Source organism: Haliotis rubra, unplaced genomic scaffold (assembly GCF_003918875.1).
Source record: "Haliotis rubra isolate DU_JTF1 unplaced genomic scaffold, ASM391887v1 Scf27, whole genome shotgun sequence".
Lineage (NCBI taxonomy): Eukaryota > Metazoa > Mollusca > Gastropoda > Lepetellida > Haliotidae > Haliotis > Haliotis rubra.
Window position 1 is genome coordinate 1,347,638 of NW_025766780.1, and position 16,227 is coordinate 1,363,864.

General features: G+C 43.5%; 1 protein-coding gene across 2 annotated transcripts in view; it reads right to left on the reverse strand.

Annotated features, from left to right (window-relative positions):
* Window positions 1-16,227, reverse strand: part of LOC124280558 (dynamin-1-like protein) — a 114,817-nt gene that overhangs the window by 80,700 nt on the left and 17,890 nt on the right. For both annotated transcript variants that reach the window (XM_046716505.1, XM_046716504.1), the window contains exon 5: window positions 15,676-15,824. In XM_046716505.1, coding sequence (XP_046572461.1) covers window positions 15,676-15,824 — 149 coding nt within the window. The remainder of the gene's footprint in view (window positions 1-15,675; window positions 15,825-16,227) is intronic.

Sequence of the window (16,227 nt, forward strand, 5' to 3'; positions counted from 1 at the left end):
TACTACAATATATATATATTATGATAAACATAAATAAAGTATTTACAACATGAATACTATGCTTAAGACTAAGATAGACTTAAGCTTGATAATATAATAGCATAAACTTCATAGAGTTGTTAGCTAATGATATTATTATGATACAATAAACATAGTACTGAGCTTAAGATTGTGATTGAACTTAAGCTAAAATATATAATAGCATAAACTTCATGGAGTTATTAGCTATATAGTACTGTTGTGAAATAAGCAGTAAAAATCTCGTAAGATTGACTTATCTTCTCCGAGGGACTGTCAACTGCTGAGCGAGGACCATGGGGCCGAAATGGTGAATGCCTGAGACGTCCTCGGTGGTGATATCTCTCAGATAGTGGTTGGCAAACCCCATATCAGATCTCCAGAAACAGCCCTCCATGATGGTATTTAAAGAGCAATTGCCGTGTAGAGCAAGTGTTGAAGCTAGCGCTCTAATTTCATGTGGATTAGATGCTCTTGGAGGGTCGAGTCCTGCAGCCTTGTAGGCCGCGTAGTATGACAGTCCTGATCCATATCGAGATAGTTATGCGTGAGACTTCAGTCTGTGTAGCTGTCGATAGAGGGATGAATAATCGTCTGAGTTTATGTAAGCCTACCGGATTGGAGCGTCGTAGATATATTTTCAGTGCTCTGACTGGGCATAATGATAGATCCAGTGTATCATGAGGTCCGAGAATTGATGAGAGAGCTGGGGCGTGGAATAATCTGTCTGGTTGACCTGGCAACTGGTTCTTAGCGATGAAATCCCAGCGTAGTCCCATATGCACGATGTTATGATTGTCATCAAAGCGTGTTCTCTCGTAATCTAGTGCGTGAATCTCTGACATCCTGGCTGCTGTTGCTAGGGATAACAGGAACAAAGTTTTCTGTGTCAGAAATTCGAATGATGTTGATTCCAGTGGTTCATATGCCTCACTTGTGAGGTGTTGGAGCACTATATTTAGATCCCATGCTGGAGCGCGAAACCTCTGTTTCTGATCCTCCAATCGGAATGCACGTAGTAAGGCGAGTAACTCTGGTGTTTTCGTCAGCTTGACACCCGTTCTCATAGTTATGACAGAGCTTAAAGCTGCGAGATATGTTGATAATGTTGAGCCTTTTAGATGTTTAGTCTGACGTAGGTAACATAAGTCATCGGCCACTTGTGGATGTGTAGCATTTCTAGCTGTAAATCCTTTCTTTGCAGCATAATTTTCAAAACTGTGCCACTTGTCATCGTACAAGTTGCGAGTGGAGTTACGTAAGGCAAGCGTGACTGCTTTCGCCGCTCTGGCTGAATAACCTCTCTTGTTTAGACACGCCTTAATACAGTCCATACCTGAAGTTGGAATGCTTCTGGCTTTCCGTGCGCTTGTTTGGTGTGAGGGTGTATTAGTAGATTCGAGCGCTTTGGAAGTTGTAGTATTGGTTGTCCGATTTCTTGAATAAGAGTTGGAAACCACGTTCTCGCTGGCCAGTAGGGCTGACCAAAATCATTTGGAGACTCTGAGTTTGCTTGATTTTCTGTAACACCTGTGGGATTAGCTGGCTGTGAGGCAGCGTCTGGCGTTGAGTCCTTTCCACGATATGCTTAGAAGCGTCCGTTGCCCATGCTAGTGGGTCTGGGACTGGTGATACGAATGTTGTCAGCTGATTGTTGAAGCGAGTGGCAAATAGGTCTATTAGTGGAGCTCCTATTTTCTTGATAATTTGTGCGAATATCTCTGTATGGAGCATCCATTCTGTCGGCGAAGGTAGGTGTGGCCGAGAGAGAGCGTCTGCTATTACATTCTTTGCTCCTGGAATGTGACATGCTCTGACATGTATGTTGAGATCGTCGATTAGATCGAACAGTTGAAAGCATGCGTCAATAGGTTCGGGGACCTGGTTGAGCCTTGTTTGTTCACATAAAACGCCACTGTTGAATTGTCTGTGTGAATCATCAATTTGGCATTCTTTAGTAAGTTGCTCCAATGATGTATGGCGTTTACTACTGCTTGCATTTCTAGCAAGTTTATGTGTAGTTTGCTCTCTTGTTGGCTCCATAACCCTGATGCCGTCCTGTTGGCGAGGTGTGCTCCCCAACCTTGGAGCGACGCGTCTACATAGAGATGTGTTTTCAATTCCTGCTCTATTAAACAGATTCCATCGCTAGCTTGCGGTCATCTATTCTGTAAGTCTTGGACTTGGCATCGCTGATCATCTTATAGTTATCATCGATATCTTATGCCTTGTAAAAGGAGTCCATGTTGTGACCTGCAAACTTGTTAGCGTTGAAATGCGGCACATGAGGTGTCTGTGATTTCGTGGCTTTACTAAAGGCTGTATCCAGATTAGCTGGCACCGCTGCTATCGGGTCAATCGGGGGTAAGGTGATTGTGTCAGCATCGTCTTCCTTCATAAGATATGTGTGGGCTGAGTTCTCGTTCTTAGACGGGGAGGAAAGTTCCAGACTATTCACCATCCAATATCTTATTTCTGCGTTGGAAAATACGATACCATCTTCATCTTCAGACATCGGGTCACAGATAATGTGTTGATGCTCCTCCGATAGTGACTGAGGTGGAGTCCTTGATGATCTGTACATGGATCGACAAGGTGATCAATGAGGCGATCGATAAGGAGATCGGCGAGTGGAATGATGTGGTGAACGGACTGACGAGTGGCGTCTATAAGGTGACCTTCGCGGAGACTTCCTTGGCGAACGCTGGTAGCTTGGCGAAGATCTCGGTGATTCTCTCAAAGATCTTCTAGATGAGGATGACTTGGAGCCACTTAACCTTCGTGAAGGTTGAAAGTCTGAGTCGGAATCATGGGATGAGAGGATCTTCCTTCGCGAACGTCCTCTCTCATCAAGGTCCGACGTAGGTGATACAGACATCCTCCATGAAGCCTTCCGTGACTGCTTAGGATCGGGGTCCTTCGTGCAGGCGGGCTGGGTCGCCCTTCGCGGAGGCTTAGAGACGGGCTGGGTCGCCCTTCGTGGAGGCGCTTTAGCGGGCTGGGTCGCCCTTCGTGGAGGCGCGTTAGCGGGCTGGGTCACCCTACATGGAGGTATGGGGGTGGGCTGGGTGCCCGTGGCTCTAAAGGCCTCCGAAGACCGTAGCGATCTTCCATCATTTTCATGATGTGGTTCATCAGGTTGTCTGGGACGGTCTGCACTGAAGTAGTTGCTGCCTTCTCTACGCTGGTAGCGACGGGACCCTCAGGACGATTCTCTGACATCAGTGTAGGTGCCTCAGCCTGCGTGCTAATCTGCGCTGATGGTATAGTTGCCGACACTGGCCACTTCTTCCGCCGTATATCTGGAATGATAATCGGATCATCATCATCAAACAGGCCCAACTCTGCAACGGGATCAATCTCGGCTGAGAAAGTACTGCTGGACTTCGATGATTTCCCCTGCGACGTGGATGTAGCTCTGGGGTTGCGGAATCTGCGTTGTGACGACGTGGAAGCCCTCCTAGTCTTTGGCTGCGACGACGGAATGTCCGGGGATGCAGGTCGCTTCTTGGAGGTAGCGGACTGCGTCCCACGCCTCTCCTCCGAGGGTAACTCTAACGGAACACCAGACGGGAGGGGGTCGTCCGACAACAGTTGACAAGGTAAGGGCTCTGGTGGGTTAGCCATGGCTAAAATGCGTTTACGTGACCTATCTGCTGCGCGTCTGAAGACGCATAATAAATATTTATCAAAGGCAGAATTGGATAATTTAATACAATAATTGCAAAGTGAAACAGTAGAGCATGGCGTAGTACAACTAGGGCATATTAAATGCGGGTCATCAACGCAATCTATCTAAACAAACACGGAGTCCCGTGAATAAACAGTAGAAACACGAATAAATATCAATGCATTATGTTGAAGGATACTAGCTACACCTCTATAGAAGTCTATGAGAGGTAAATAACTAAGAATAAACAAAGGATATAGTGTGTAGGGAGACACAGGCGCTCTCACATCCTGCTCACTGGGCGAAGAAGGAGAGAGTGAGGCATGTGGCGGGAAGTGGCGCCCTTGTTCCCGCGCAAAGGATTTGGATGGAGAAAACTCTTGGTGAGTACTAATTAGTGATTTTACATTGAAGGGAGCTTCAATTGGGAGATACAAGTGTTCCACTGTGTTCGCAAGAAGAAGAAGACAAGCAAAAGAGCAGGAGTCAGGATAAGGAAAAATATGTAATTTTCTGAATAAAATTGATATTTTATACTTATCCTGACTCATGCTCTTTTGCTTGTCTTCTTCTTCTTGCGAACATAGTGGAACACTTGTATCTCCTATTGAAGCTCCCTTCAATAAAGAATAGACGATATAATCACTCCTACTAAGAGTTATCTCTCCAGCCGTTTAGGCGGGAAACTGTGGCGCAACCGTGCCCTCATGCCTCACTCTCTCCTGATTATGAGCCCAACACTTGAATTTGCAGGGAAATCCAAAGTGTCTAGAGGAGAGGATCGGTGGGCTTACCTCATGAGTCAGGATAAGTATAAAATATCAATTTTATTCAGAAAATTACATATTTTTCCTTATCCTGACTCATGCTCTTTTGCTTGTAGAATCCTATGGAAAAGGTGGTGGGAAAAGCACTTTAGGATTTCTTTAGTGAATTTTACGTCATTATATAACCCCCTATGGGAACTTCGTAATGGCACTGTATTTACTAGTAAACTCTGCTGCTGTTGCGACCCTAACCTTCCAGCTGCCTTAAAATGGGGGGGAACACAAAAGTTAACTTTTGGTCCTTTCATGTGTTAACATTGTATGTGGATTTTGCGACTCTAACTCTTGATGCAAGCACCAAGTGGAGAAGCGATCCATTTCTGTACCAGTATCCTTACAAGTACTGGGTCATATTACTTATGCTAGTTGTTAGACGTGCATATGACTTAAACTTAGTAAGTTATGCAACAAAAGGGCGAGACTCCGTCTCAGCGCCTTAGTGGGACTGTCAATTGTTGTGTTACAATAAGTGGGCCGAAATGGTGAATGTAAAAACCGTCCTCAGTGGCGATGTTATTCAAGTGATGGTTGGCAACAACCATGTCCCATTTCCAGAAGCAGCCCTCCATTATCGTCCTGATAGAGCGATTTCCAAGTATAGAGAGCGTTGAGCTAGAGCTCTCACTTCATGTGGGTTGGAGGCTCTTGGAGGATCCAGTCCTGCTGCTTTGTAGGCCCGTAGTATGACAGTTCTGATCCAGCTTGATATTTTAGTGCGGAAGACCTTTGTCTGTGCCGCTGTTGATATCGAGACGAAAGACACTTGAATTTCCGTCTCATGGACCTGGATCGTTGTAGGTTGACTTTCCATGCTCGTACTGGGCACAAGGATAAGCCATGCGTATCCTATGGTCCAAGGGCTGATGATAGTGTTGGGACGTGGAACTGTCTGTCTGGATGACCTGGCAGTTGATTCTTTGCTATGAAGTCCCATCTCAGTCCCATATGCACGGTGTTTGATTTGCATCAAATCGTGTTCTCTCAATCCAGAGCATGTATTTCCGACATCCTTGCTGCTGTTACTAAGGTTATCAGAAACAGCGCCTTCTGTGTCAAGAACTCTTATGATGTTCTCTATAATGGTTCGTAGATGTCACTAGTGAGATGTCGTAGAACAACGCTGAGGTCCCATACCGGAGCTTTAAATCTCTGATGTTGGTCCTCCAATTAAAGGGCATAGTAAGGCCAGTAACTCTGGTACTTTAGTTAGTTACACTCTTCCTCATCGTGATAACTGAGCTCAATGCCGCTAGGTATGTTGAGAGTGTTGACCCTTTTTACCGCTTCCTTTGTCTAGGTGACAAAGGTAGTCCGCCACTTGAGGATGTGTCACTTTCATGGCTGTGAAGCCGATCCTTGAAGCATATCTTTTGTTTCAAAGCGTCACTACTTGTCGTCAGACAAGTTGCATGTAGACTTGCGTAAAGCTAGTGTGACCGTTTTCGCTGCTCTGGCGAAATATCCTCTCTAGTTCAAGCATGTCTGATACAGTCCACACGTGTAGCCGGAACACCTCTGGGTTGCCGTGCGCCTGCTTTGTGTGAGGATGTACTAGTAGATTCGTACGCTCTGGTAGTTGCAGTAGAAGCAGTCCTAGATCTTGTATGAGAATAGGAAATCATATTCTCGCTGGTCAAAAGGCGTGCCCCAAATAGTTGTGGGTCTCTCGCCTGACTGATGTCTGCAATACCCTAGGTAATAGAGCTGGTGGATAAACACGTAAGTGTTTAGTCCTAGGCAGGAGATGCTTCGCATGTCCGTTGTCCCTGTCCCTGGATCTGATATTGGTGAGATGAATTTTATCAGTTGACCCTTGTGGAGAAGAGGTCTCTTAAAGGTTCAACCATCTCTTATATGATCTGTTTGAAGATTTCTGAATGTAGCATCCAGTCTGTTGAGAATGGTTGCGTTGGACAGGTTAGTGTATGTGCTAACACATTCTTGGTACTTGGAATGTGGCCTACTCTGCTGTGGACAGTCAGGATGACTGTTATGCTGATCAACTGACAGCAGAAGTCCAGAAGGTTCGCCAACTTTGTCGATCCTTCTGTGGATGTAGACCGTCACTGTGGAGGTGACTGTGTGTACCGTTAGATGAGCATTTTATAAAAAAGCTGATCCGGTGGAGCATGGCGTTTATCGCTGCTTTCATTTCCAGCATATGGACGTGCAGACCGTCTCTGCTATGGTCCATATCCCAGCTGACACATTGTTGACAAGGTGTGCTCCCACTCTAGGAGAGATGCATCCCCAAAGAGATGCGTCTTGTACTGCGACCCCGCTAATAAGGTGCGACTGCAACCCTTCTCGCACGGAGTTCACCATATACAGATATGGGTTATAACCTGTCCGGATCTTCCGGTGGTATATTCATGAAGACCAGTAGTGGGCGTAGTTGTAATTCTCTCTGCATGTCATGTCTTGTGCTGACTTGCGAAAACCAACAGGTTCCGCTACTTCGTAGTAAAAACGGAGAGAGTAGTGCTTGAGATACAAGAACTTGTATCTATATCCTACGCTTTTGACACCCTTACCGTGTCTGTAAGGAATGAAGCGATGGCCGACTCTGTGCCTGCCATCGTTGCGAACTGTATGTAAACATCGCCTGGCTGCCACGCCCTCGTCTTCAATGATGACAGGAGGGGTCTGTAACCTCATGAAGGCAGCCAAATCACAAAGGTCCCGTCTAACTGGACTGTAATGGAGGCGTTGCTCGCTCGCTGACATGTTGTTGTCACTTGTAACCCATTTCTTGATCTGTGAACTACATCCGACTTCTGCGCAGGGCGTTGTCCCTCGTGGTCCAATCAAAACAAAGCATTTTGTTCTTTAGGCTAGCCGCGCTGTGATGTCACCGGTGTAGCAGGAAAAAGATCCTTGTAGAAATCTAGTGCCGTCGTTGATATCTGATCAATCGTCGGTCTTGTCCGTAGTTTTCCGAAGTTACACAAGTGACCACGTGTGTCGAGGGTTAAATGATAAACGCGCGAATATTTTGGCGCAAAATATTTCGCCGTGTAATATCGATGCTCTTACTTCAGTTTTGAAGATAATGCCGTCATCTTTATACAGGGCTCAATTAAACTTTCACGTTGTCAGCTTGTAGACTGCTTACATCAATGAAGCGTCGTAATTGTAGAATTAATCCTGAACTTGTTGTAAATTTCACTCAGGGACGAGTATGTAATTTCCTAGCTGTAGCAAGGCTGCCGTTGAACTCCGTCAGAGATAATGTCTGCAGATCTGTACGAAGGTGAAGATCTCTATAGGGCCATGAAACTTCTAATGTAGATATATCAATCTATCTATGTGAATCCGTCCTGGATTCAGTCTGAAGATCCGAGCTAGTGATGAATTTTGGCAAAAGTACGTCTCTTGTACTGTATGACCTATCTTCAGTCTGTGTATCGACGAAGATCTTTTCCCTTCTAGGATGACGTTACTTCGTGTCCTAGTTGAATAACCTCGACGATCTGCGTAGTGATCTGCGTGGTGGTCGTTTGATGTGACTGTATGGTGCCTTGCATGTAGATAATCGTCTCTTAGTCCGGGATTGCCTACCTGGCAATATATACCGAAATGGTGATTCCCGTGATGAACTAAACCTCTATAAAAGTAGAATAGAGGAAAATAACTAATTAATTAAAGGATATAGTGCCGTATAGGAGACACAGGCGCTCTCACAACCTGCCCACAGGGCGAAGAAGGAGAGAGTGAGGCATGAGGGCACGGTGGCGCCACAGTTTCCCGCCTAAACGGCTGGAGAGATAACTCTTGGTAGGAGTGATTTTACGTCTATTCTTTATTGAAGGGAGCTTCAATAGGAGATACAAGTGTTCCACTATGTTCGCAAGAAGAAGAAGACAAGCAAAAGAGCATGAGTCAGGATAAGGAAAAATAATAACGATTGGTTCGTCCAGCCTCAAAAACAAAGTCACAACCCCGAATCAGTCCCTTGCTACCACCAGTGCTACAATAAGTGTTGTTTTCGAGACATTTATTGTATCTTTGATCTCATCTTGTATTTTAGCACATGTCAGTGAGATTTTGTGTTCATACAGTTTACTGAGCCTAAGTTTACTTAGACTGTTACCTCAGGGGTTGTGTCAAAATCCAAACCAGGTAGGAAACACAAACTGGATAGCTTTGTTACGCCATGCAGTTTATATTATTCGTTACACTGCTACACTGAGTCTAACAAAACCTAGTAGAAGGTCCGACAGCTAACCTATTGGACTGACCAATCAGAACACAGCTTACCAAATTGCAAAAGTTCACATTCGCACATACCGTTTGAACCTTTACCTCAAAAACTCGAACGATTCCCGAATGCTATTTTCCGCACGGTCGCTTCCGAGTGATAAACATGGAGGACGCAATGAGTAAACAGTCGCTGAACATAGTGTTTTTGTCAATATGCAAGGGTGTCATCTTGCGGAAATATTAGCTAATAGTAACCACATCATTAAAAACCCTAAGCGTATATACTGCAGGTCAAATCTACATTGCCCATTTTGAAGAAGAAGCCCTGGCCTCCTCCCCGATCCAACCTGTATGCTGGTATAGGAAGGTGGATGACACCTTTGTCGTCCTCAGAAAAGACCAAGATCCCACCTCACTACTCCAGCACCTCACCACCCAACATTCCAGGATCAAGTTCACCATGGAGACAGAGAACGACAACAAACTCCCCTTCTTAGATGTCCTTGTTTCCAGAGACCCCTGCAACAAGATCCAAACCACGTACTACAGAAAACCCACCCATTCCGACCAGTACATTCATTTCAACTCTAACCACCCTCCTAAAACCAAGGCTGGTGTCATCTCAACCCTGACAAGGCGCTCCAGCAGCGATGACCTAGAGCATGAACTTAACCACCTACGTGTCTTCACCAACCTCAACCAGTATCCCACCAACCTAGTCAAGAGCACCATCTCCATCACGCTCCAGGACAAACCCAAAATGACGAAGCATGAAGCCGCCCCAATTAGAATTACCCTTCCTTATATTGGCAAGACCTCCAACCAAATCAGCAGACTTCTCAAGCACCAAGCAGGTAACCACACCATCTTCTCTGGTTCTCCAACCCTCAGGACTATTCTCCAGGCCAATGGCCGTAATCCCCCAAAGGAGTGATTTACAAGATTAACTGTGAATGTGGTGATTCTTATATAGGTGAAACCTCCGGTCCCCTTGACGCCCGCATCAAAGAACATAAAACCTCTACAGCTAAGGCAGACAGCAAATCACCCCTCTCAGATCACCAGCAAAAGTTCCCTACCCATCAAATCAAGTTTGACGAATTCAAAGTCCTATCAACCAATAATCAGGGCCTCGTTCCTCAAAGCGATCGTAGGGCTACGACAGTCGTAAGTCTATGTTAAAGTATGGGAGTTACGATCATCTTAGCGCTACGATGGCTTTGAGGAACGGGGCCCAGGACTTCACACAAAGAAAACTGTTGGAAGCCATCGAAATCCGCCGCCACAAACCTTTGATCAACCTTGACCAAGGATACTACATCCCATCAGCCTTTGAAGAACTAATCAAGCTATAGACCATCAATAGCACCCTGTCTATTTGTTGTTACTACCTATTCCCCCTGTTTATTGGCTTCATCACTAGTGCTATTTGTTGTTTTTTGTCCCCTACTTGCCTCTTCCAGTTATATACCACTTGTTATTTCTATTACATGCTGTTGTTAATGTTAATCTACTGCTTGTCACAACATACCATGTATATATGCTCCTAACCATTTGGTTGTAGGCACTTTTAGCTTGATAACGATGTAAGAATCTACAACAAAACGTCGCTCAACGCAAATAAACCAGAAGTTGTCATCCATAAAGTTGTATGTTTCATTTGTTGATCTCAGATGTTTAAATCAGCATTTACCTTAGCCTTTTTTGGTTTCCTTAGGGTCAGTGAGTTGGTTTGCAGTTCACAGGCTGATGATTCAAAAACTTCACTGCAAATTAATGATGTTTCACTTTCCGACCGGGGATTAACATTAAGCATAAGGTTTTCGAAAACTGACCAATTTCTCCTATTGTCTCAGAACTATGCCCTGTTAGCGCGCTCGCTGGGTATCTCACGTCCAGACCATGCACTACCTCACAGCTGTTTGTCCATTTTGGTTTCGGCGATTAATGGTTTGGATGAAAGTATAATTCAGCATTATGGTAGATGGTCATCTCGAGCATACCAAGGCTATATTTGGTTCTAATAAAATACCCACAAATAATTAACTTAATCTAGTTAATATTTACTAGCTTGGCTTCTATTAATTACGTTGTTGTAGCATTTTTTCTGCTGTCCGATCTATATGTTACAGATGTGGCCTGGGTATTTGGCCACAGCTACATGGCCAGAGCGAGGGGAAGCTTGGAGCAACATTTGCAACGTCTTGGCACTACACGATGGCAAGTCCATGGTGGGAGGCGATGGCGCCACTTCTGATCTTCCCTTAACAATCTCTTGGCTTCTGCGGGTAACACCACTCACAAATGGCTCGTGATCCATTTAGGTTCAAACGACATGTGCCAAATGTCCGCCAGGTGCGATGACATCTTATACGATTTGCTGTATGCCAAGCTACGTCTGCCGGACACCAGGTTGGTGTGGTCGTTCATGTTGCCACGTGTTGTGTGGCCAGCGGCTGTGAACATTAAAAAGCTTGAACTTTCTCGCAAAAAGCTCAATCGCAGACTTGCTAACAGAATTGAAGAGCTATATGGGATCAACGTCCGCCACGATCAGATTGATCCAGTCAAATGTAGCTCGGAACATTACTTGGCTGACGGGGTGCACCTGTCACTCAGTGCAATGGACTCTTTCGTGCACAGTATTATCAAGGCTTTAACTGCTAACTAAATCAGATAATGCTAAAATAACAGCAATAAGTGAGCACACGCGTTCCATAATTTTTCCGCTAATTTTGGGTTGTTTCTGCTGTTCGTGTATCCAGTTTTTTAATACCTATATCGTGCCGTGTGGATTGCCGGCGATTTGTATCGCGGTGGCCTGTTTGGGGTGAGAAGCTCTCAATTGCTATGCTGCTGGTTGTCCACTTTCACAGCGGAAACCCCATAATCATAATTCCAGCCTGCTTCACAGTAGGTGGAATTCATTCGCTCGCTATGCTCACCTTTTCTGCTTGGTCACAGCGGAGAGGTGATTGTGTAATATGCTCTCTTGCTGCTTATCAGTAAATGAATATTTCTGTTGGCCTCTTGTTATTTCTTGAGTAAAAGTGCACTGTTTTCTTCACACCAAGTAAATTTAAACCATTTCTCAACTGCCACGTCTTGATTTTTAGGCAGAGATTGATCATTGAGAGGCAGGTTGTCGGTTGCCTTTGAGGTTTCATCACGTTCATTGTAGCTGAGAGTACAACACAAAAGGAAGTGACATGAATTATCTCTATCAAGAACCTCAAAATGGCTCACAGAAGCGTATCCTAAATTCGTGGATAACCTTGATTCGTGGATTGCGGAAATTATCATGCTTGCTCGAAAATTAAGTCTCGACTGACGTCACGAAGCGGTACTTTTGATGTACACACAATGCCACGCCTCGCTGACTAAAAAGTTCCGAATCTCTGCATTACACGCAAGTACACTAAATATAATTGTCCAGCATTAGGATAAATAGCCCCAAATCACTAATACCACCGTTACCAGATTTTCTTTTTACAAAATGTCAAGTAAAAAAGATACCGTTAGCTCCAACATTCTCACTTCTCGTTGTCTGCTTTCCTTGGTGTCAATACTTACTGCAGTGGGATGTCGTACATAGTGGTATAAAGTAACCGACTACGTAATCCACGAAACAAGGTGATGTCACATTTTGTGGCCACACGACTAGGTGATGATTGCAATTGGCTTCCTTAAACAAACGTTTCATTCACGAGAGGAATATTAGACATTTTCAATTTGCTGAATCAATGAATAAAATAATCAAGGAGTATACAAAATGAAAGCATGCATTTAAAATATGAATTTCGCCGCACTTCCCTGATATCCCTGAATCAAGGTTACGCAAGTGTATAAGTGGGAAAAGATCAGTTGATGCTAGCATATAGTCCACAATACTTGATCCATTATGTTTGACACATGTGAAGTTGCCATCTTTATCACCAGATAGGCGACCATTGAGGGTGTGAATACCAAATATTGAGCATAGTTCACTCAGCACATTTTCTTCCATAATTGTTATATCTATCATTATCTCTGGTACATCTTGGTACGTCAAAGTTATCACTAGGATAGTCATCACTGTTTTCTTGTATGTAATCGAGAGAAAGTTACGCATTCTAGCATTCAAGTCTCCGGATAAAAGATAGTGATGATCATTATGTGAGCTCACAATTGTTTCAAGATATGTAACTAAGCGATCCATACCATCGTAGTCCAATGACTGGAAGACAGGCGAGTTTTCAGGTGAAATGTAGGTGAAGATTAGAATGGTATTTTTTACACACTGTCCCAGCTGCCATATGCTTTAACATGCAAGGGGTACAGTTCAGCATCCCTTTTTTCGCTTCATTAACACAGTGAGTGAGTGAGTGTCAGTTTTTAATATTCCAGTTATATGGTATCTGTTAATAATCGAGTTTGGACCAGACATTCAGCTTCATTAACACAATCAACAACGATTACAGTGAATTGGTAGGTCCAAGTGTGGATAAAGATTGACAACCCCTCGATGCCACGGTGTGGCTGGTGGATTTCTTCTCACTGTCCCAGCTACAAACCCCTCCAGAATGCAAGGCGATACATTTTAACATCTCTCATTAAGTAACATACGTTATATCTGGGATTACACTTTCTTAGTAAAGCACAAATTCTAGTACTTTTGTTGGGTTGAGTCCCATCCGGGATTCGAACCCACACTCTCAGAGTCAGGCACCTAATCGCCAGCACGCAAAGTCAGACGCCTAATCAGCTCAATCACAGCGATTTCCATAATGGCATTGTGTATTCATCTGTCTTTACATTTTTGTCACTCCACTGAATGAATTTGTCAGAAATGAGAAGAGGTTACAATCTGACATGAGGTTCATTATATTTTTTTTGTTGTTGTTTGAAGTCACATTTGGCAATATTCAGGCTATATGTTAGCAGTCCGTTAAAATCGCGTCTTGACCAGACAATCCAGTGTCTGAAATGAGCATCAATTAACGCAATGGGATACAATGGCATGTGTCAACAAATCAGCCAGTCTGACCACATTGTCTCTTGCAATATGCATAGGTTACTAAAAATCTATTCTAACTAAAGGGTAGTGTGTGAGATACCTAGACACTGGTGAAACGCTGGGTCTCCTGAAACTATTGATCACACAACATCTATAATATTTGTTTGAGCTCATTAAGTCAGGAAACCCAAACTGTTGAAGAGACTTGAGAATGATCTCAGTATATACACACTATGATAAGGATTGTGATGACTTCATCTGCACTGACAATTGTTGAGCCAGAACAAGAGATCCAAACTGATGTGGCCCTCAAATAGTGTGAAGAGAAAACCGTCTCCAACTTTTAAAAGCATCCTCCCATGGAAGAAAGTAATGTGCAGTTGCACACTGAGTGCCATGTCTGAAGCCAGTTCTCTCATCTCATGTGGGTTGGAGGCCACTGGTGGAAGTACTCCTGCAGAGGTGTAGGCTCAAGAACCTGAACAATTGCTACAGTCTGTTTGGGTCAAAATGATACTGTTAAATCACAATTTAACTCCAAATCGGTTCATGATCACACATTTATTTCAAAGTAGAATGTAATGAAAACATCAGACAAACTCTGGAAAAAACTTTCAGAATGTTTGTCTCAAAAATGAAAAAGTTATTTAACAAACTATCATCATTTTGGCTATCATCCTTTTGTTTTGATTTTCCGTGTGAAGTTTTACGAGGGTAAAGTAACAGTAGCACTTTTGTAGGAACAGCCTCAAGGGCGGGAAGTACGTGCACCTTAAGATGTCAACATTTAGGGGTTGTATCAAAACTCTTCCAGACCGGAATCTGAGGAAATTACTGATTCACTTTCACTCCTCTCAGATTGAACACATATGATCACTGGTTAAATGGTGGCATAATCTAAACCTCTTTTTACCCAGTACTGAATCTCTATTTTATTTTCAACTTTTTGTAGACAGTTTTGCCAGATTGCTGGTGTTATTTTACTCATGGTTTTGTTTACTTTGTTTTGAATGCGGTATTGTTGCAACTTACATCAGATTTTATGATACCCAGATAAGATCTATTGGATTGAGATCGCAATGGTAAGGCAGTTGTGTTACAGTAGTTGGTCGCAATAGACTATCGCTATCTCAATAGTGTGCTGCAATAGACTATCGCTATCTCAATAGTGTGCTGCAATAGACTATCGCAACAGTTGTTTCCCCCCTCAATTGTCACCCTAAGGACTCAACACAACATAAGTACTAGAATCTGTACTTTATTAAGTGGGATAAGTCATGTGCCTATAAGTTTCTAGCGCCTTACAGGTAGCTTGGGTTATTTGGGGTATTAATGTGTCAGCGCTTTGAGCATGCACAAGTGTGTGGAAATAAGTCCTTTATGAATAGTCAATTTATATTATTATTAATGCCAAATATAACATATGTTATGTTTACCGCCTGTCATACTCTTGGTAGTACATTTAAAGGCCACTAAAACAACCAGTTGTGGTTTGGCTGTAGGTTTGGCTTCAAATCTTCTGTCAAAAAGGAATCAGACCCCTTGTCAAGGTGCATGCAGCTGTTAAAAGTTTTGGAAGCTGACATGCCGAAGACTGATTGATTCCTCTCAGTTGACTGTCTGTGTTCAGAAGACGTAGATTTAGAGCCTCACTATCTCGTCTCTTACACTTACTTGGAAATAGACGTCAACAGAAGAAAGGTCCTTACAAGTACTGGATCTAGACAGGCCTTGCATCTACCATATCAAGTCACAACTAGTATGTGGATCTAACGTAGAGAAAGTCCTTTTCTTTGCTGTCTGTGTGTGAAATTAGGTGATTTTCATTTTAATTCCCAGAATGACGGAAACAGGTCAGCGTTTCCACCCAGGGATTGAAGAAAGAAGGAGAAATGCACAGTGTGAGATACATTCAGTTTTAAAAAAAATGAAAATAGGGTAGTGTCAGCTTGATATCTCACCTTTTTGTTGTTGATATCTGCCTGACTTCTGTTGACAACTCCGATGATTCCTAACTTGACTGGGATGACCCGTCCACACAGTACATCCATGGCATCTGTGCCTGCATCCATCAGGTCAAGTTTGGTAATGACTGCCAAAGTTCTTCTTCCTGAAAACACATACACAGCACTAATATTTCATTTTTCCCTCAAAACAAATGCTTTTCATCAAGAAATGTGACTGAAAAAATGAAAATACTTTAACAATGATTCAATCACTAATGTGAAATAGCAACATAAAGTTTTGAAGTACAGTGGAAGCTGTCAAATTCGGCAGCCGTTCAATCTGGCAAGTTGTCAACACCCGGTATAAAATCTCAGTCCTATCCATGGCTGGTACATTTATGATCATTTAAAGGCTCTGCAATCCGGCAGCTGTCAAGTCCAAATCTCAGCATGAAATGAGCCGCCCGAATATGTGTTTATACAGTAATCAGCATTGTCTAATCCAGCGTGTGGCGAGGAGTCGGCCAGATGTGTATTTGTCACTAATTAATCCTGTGTTGAAACTAC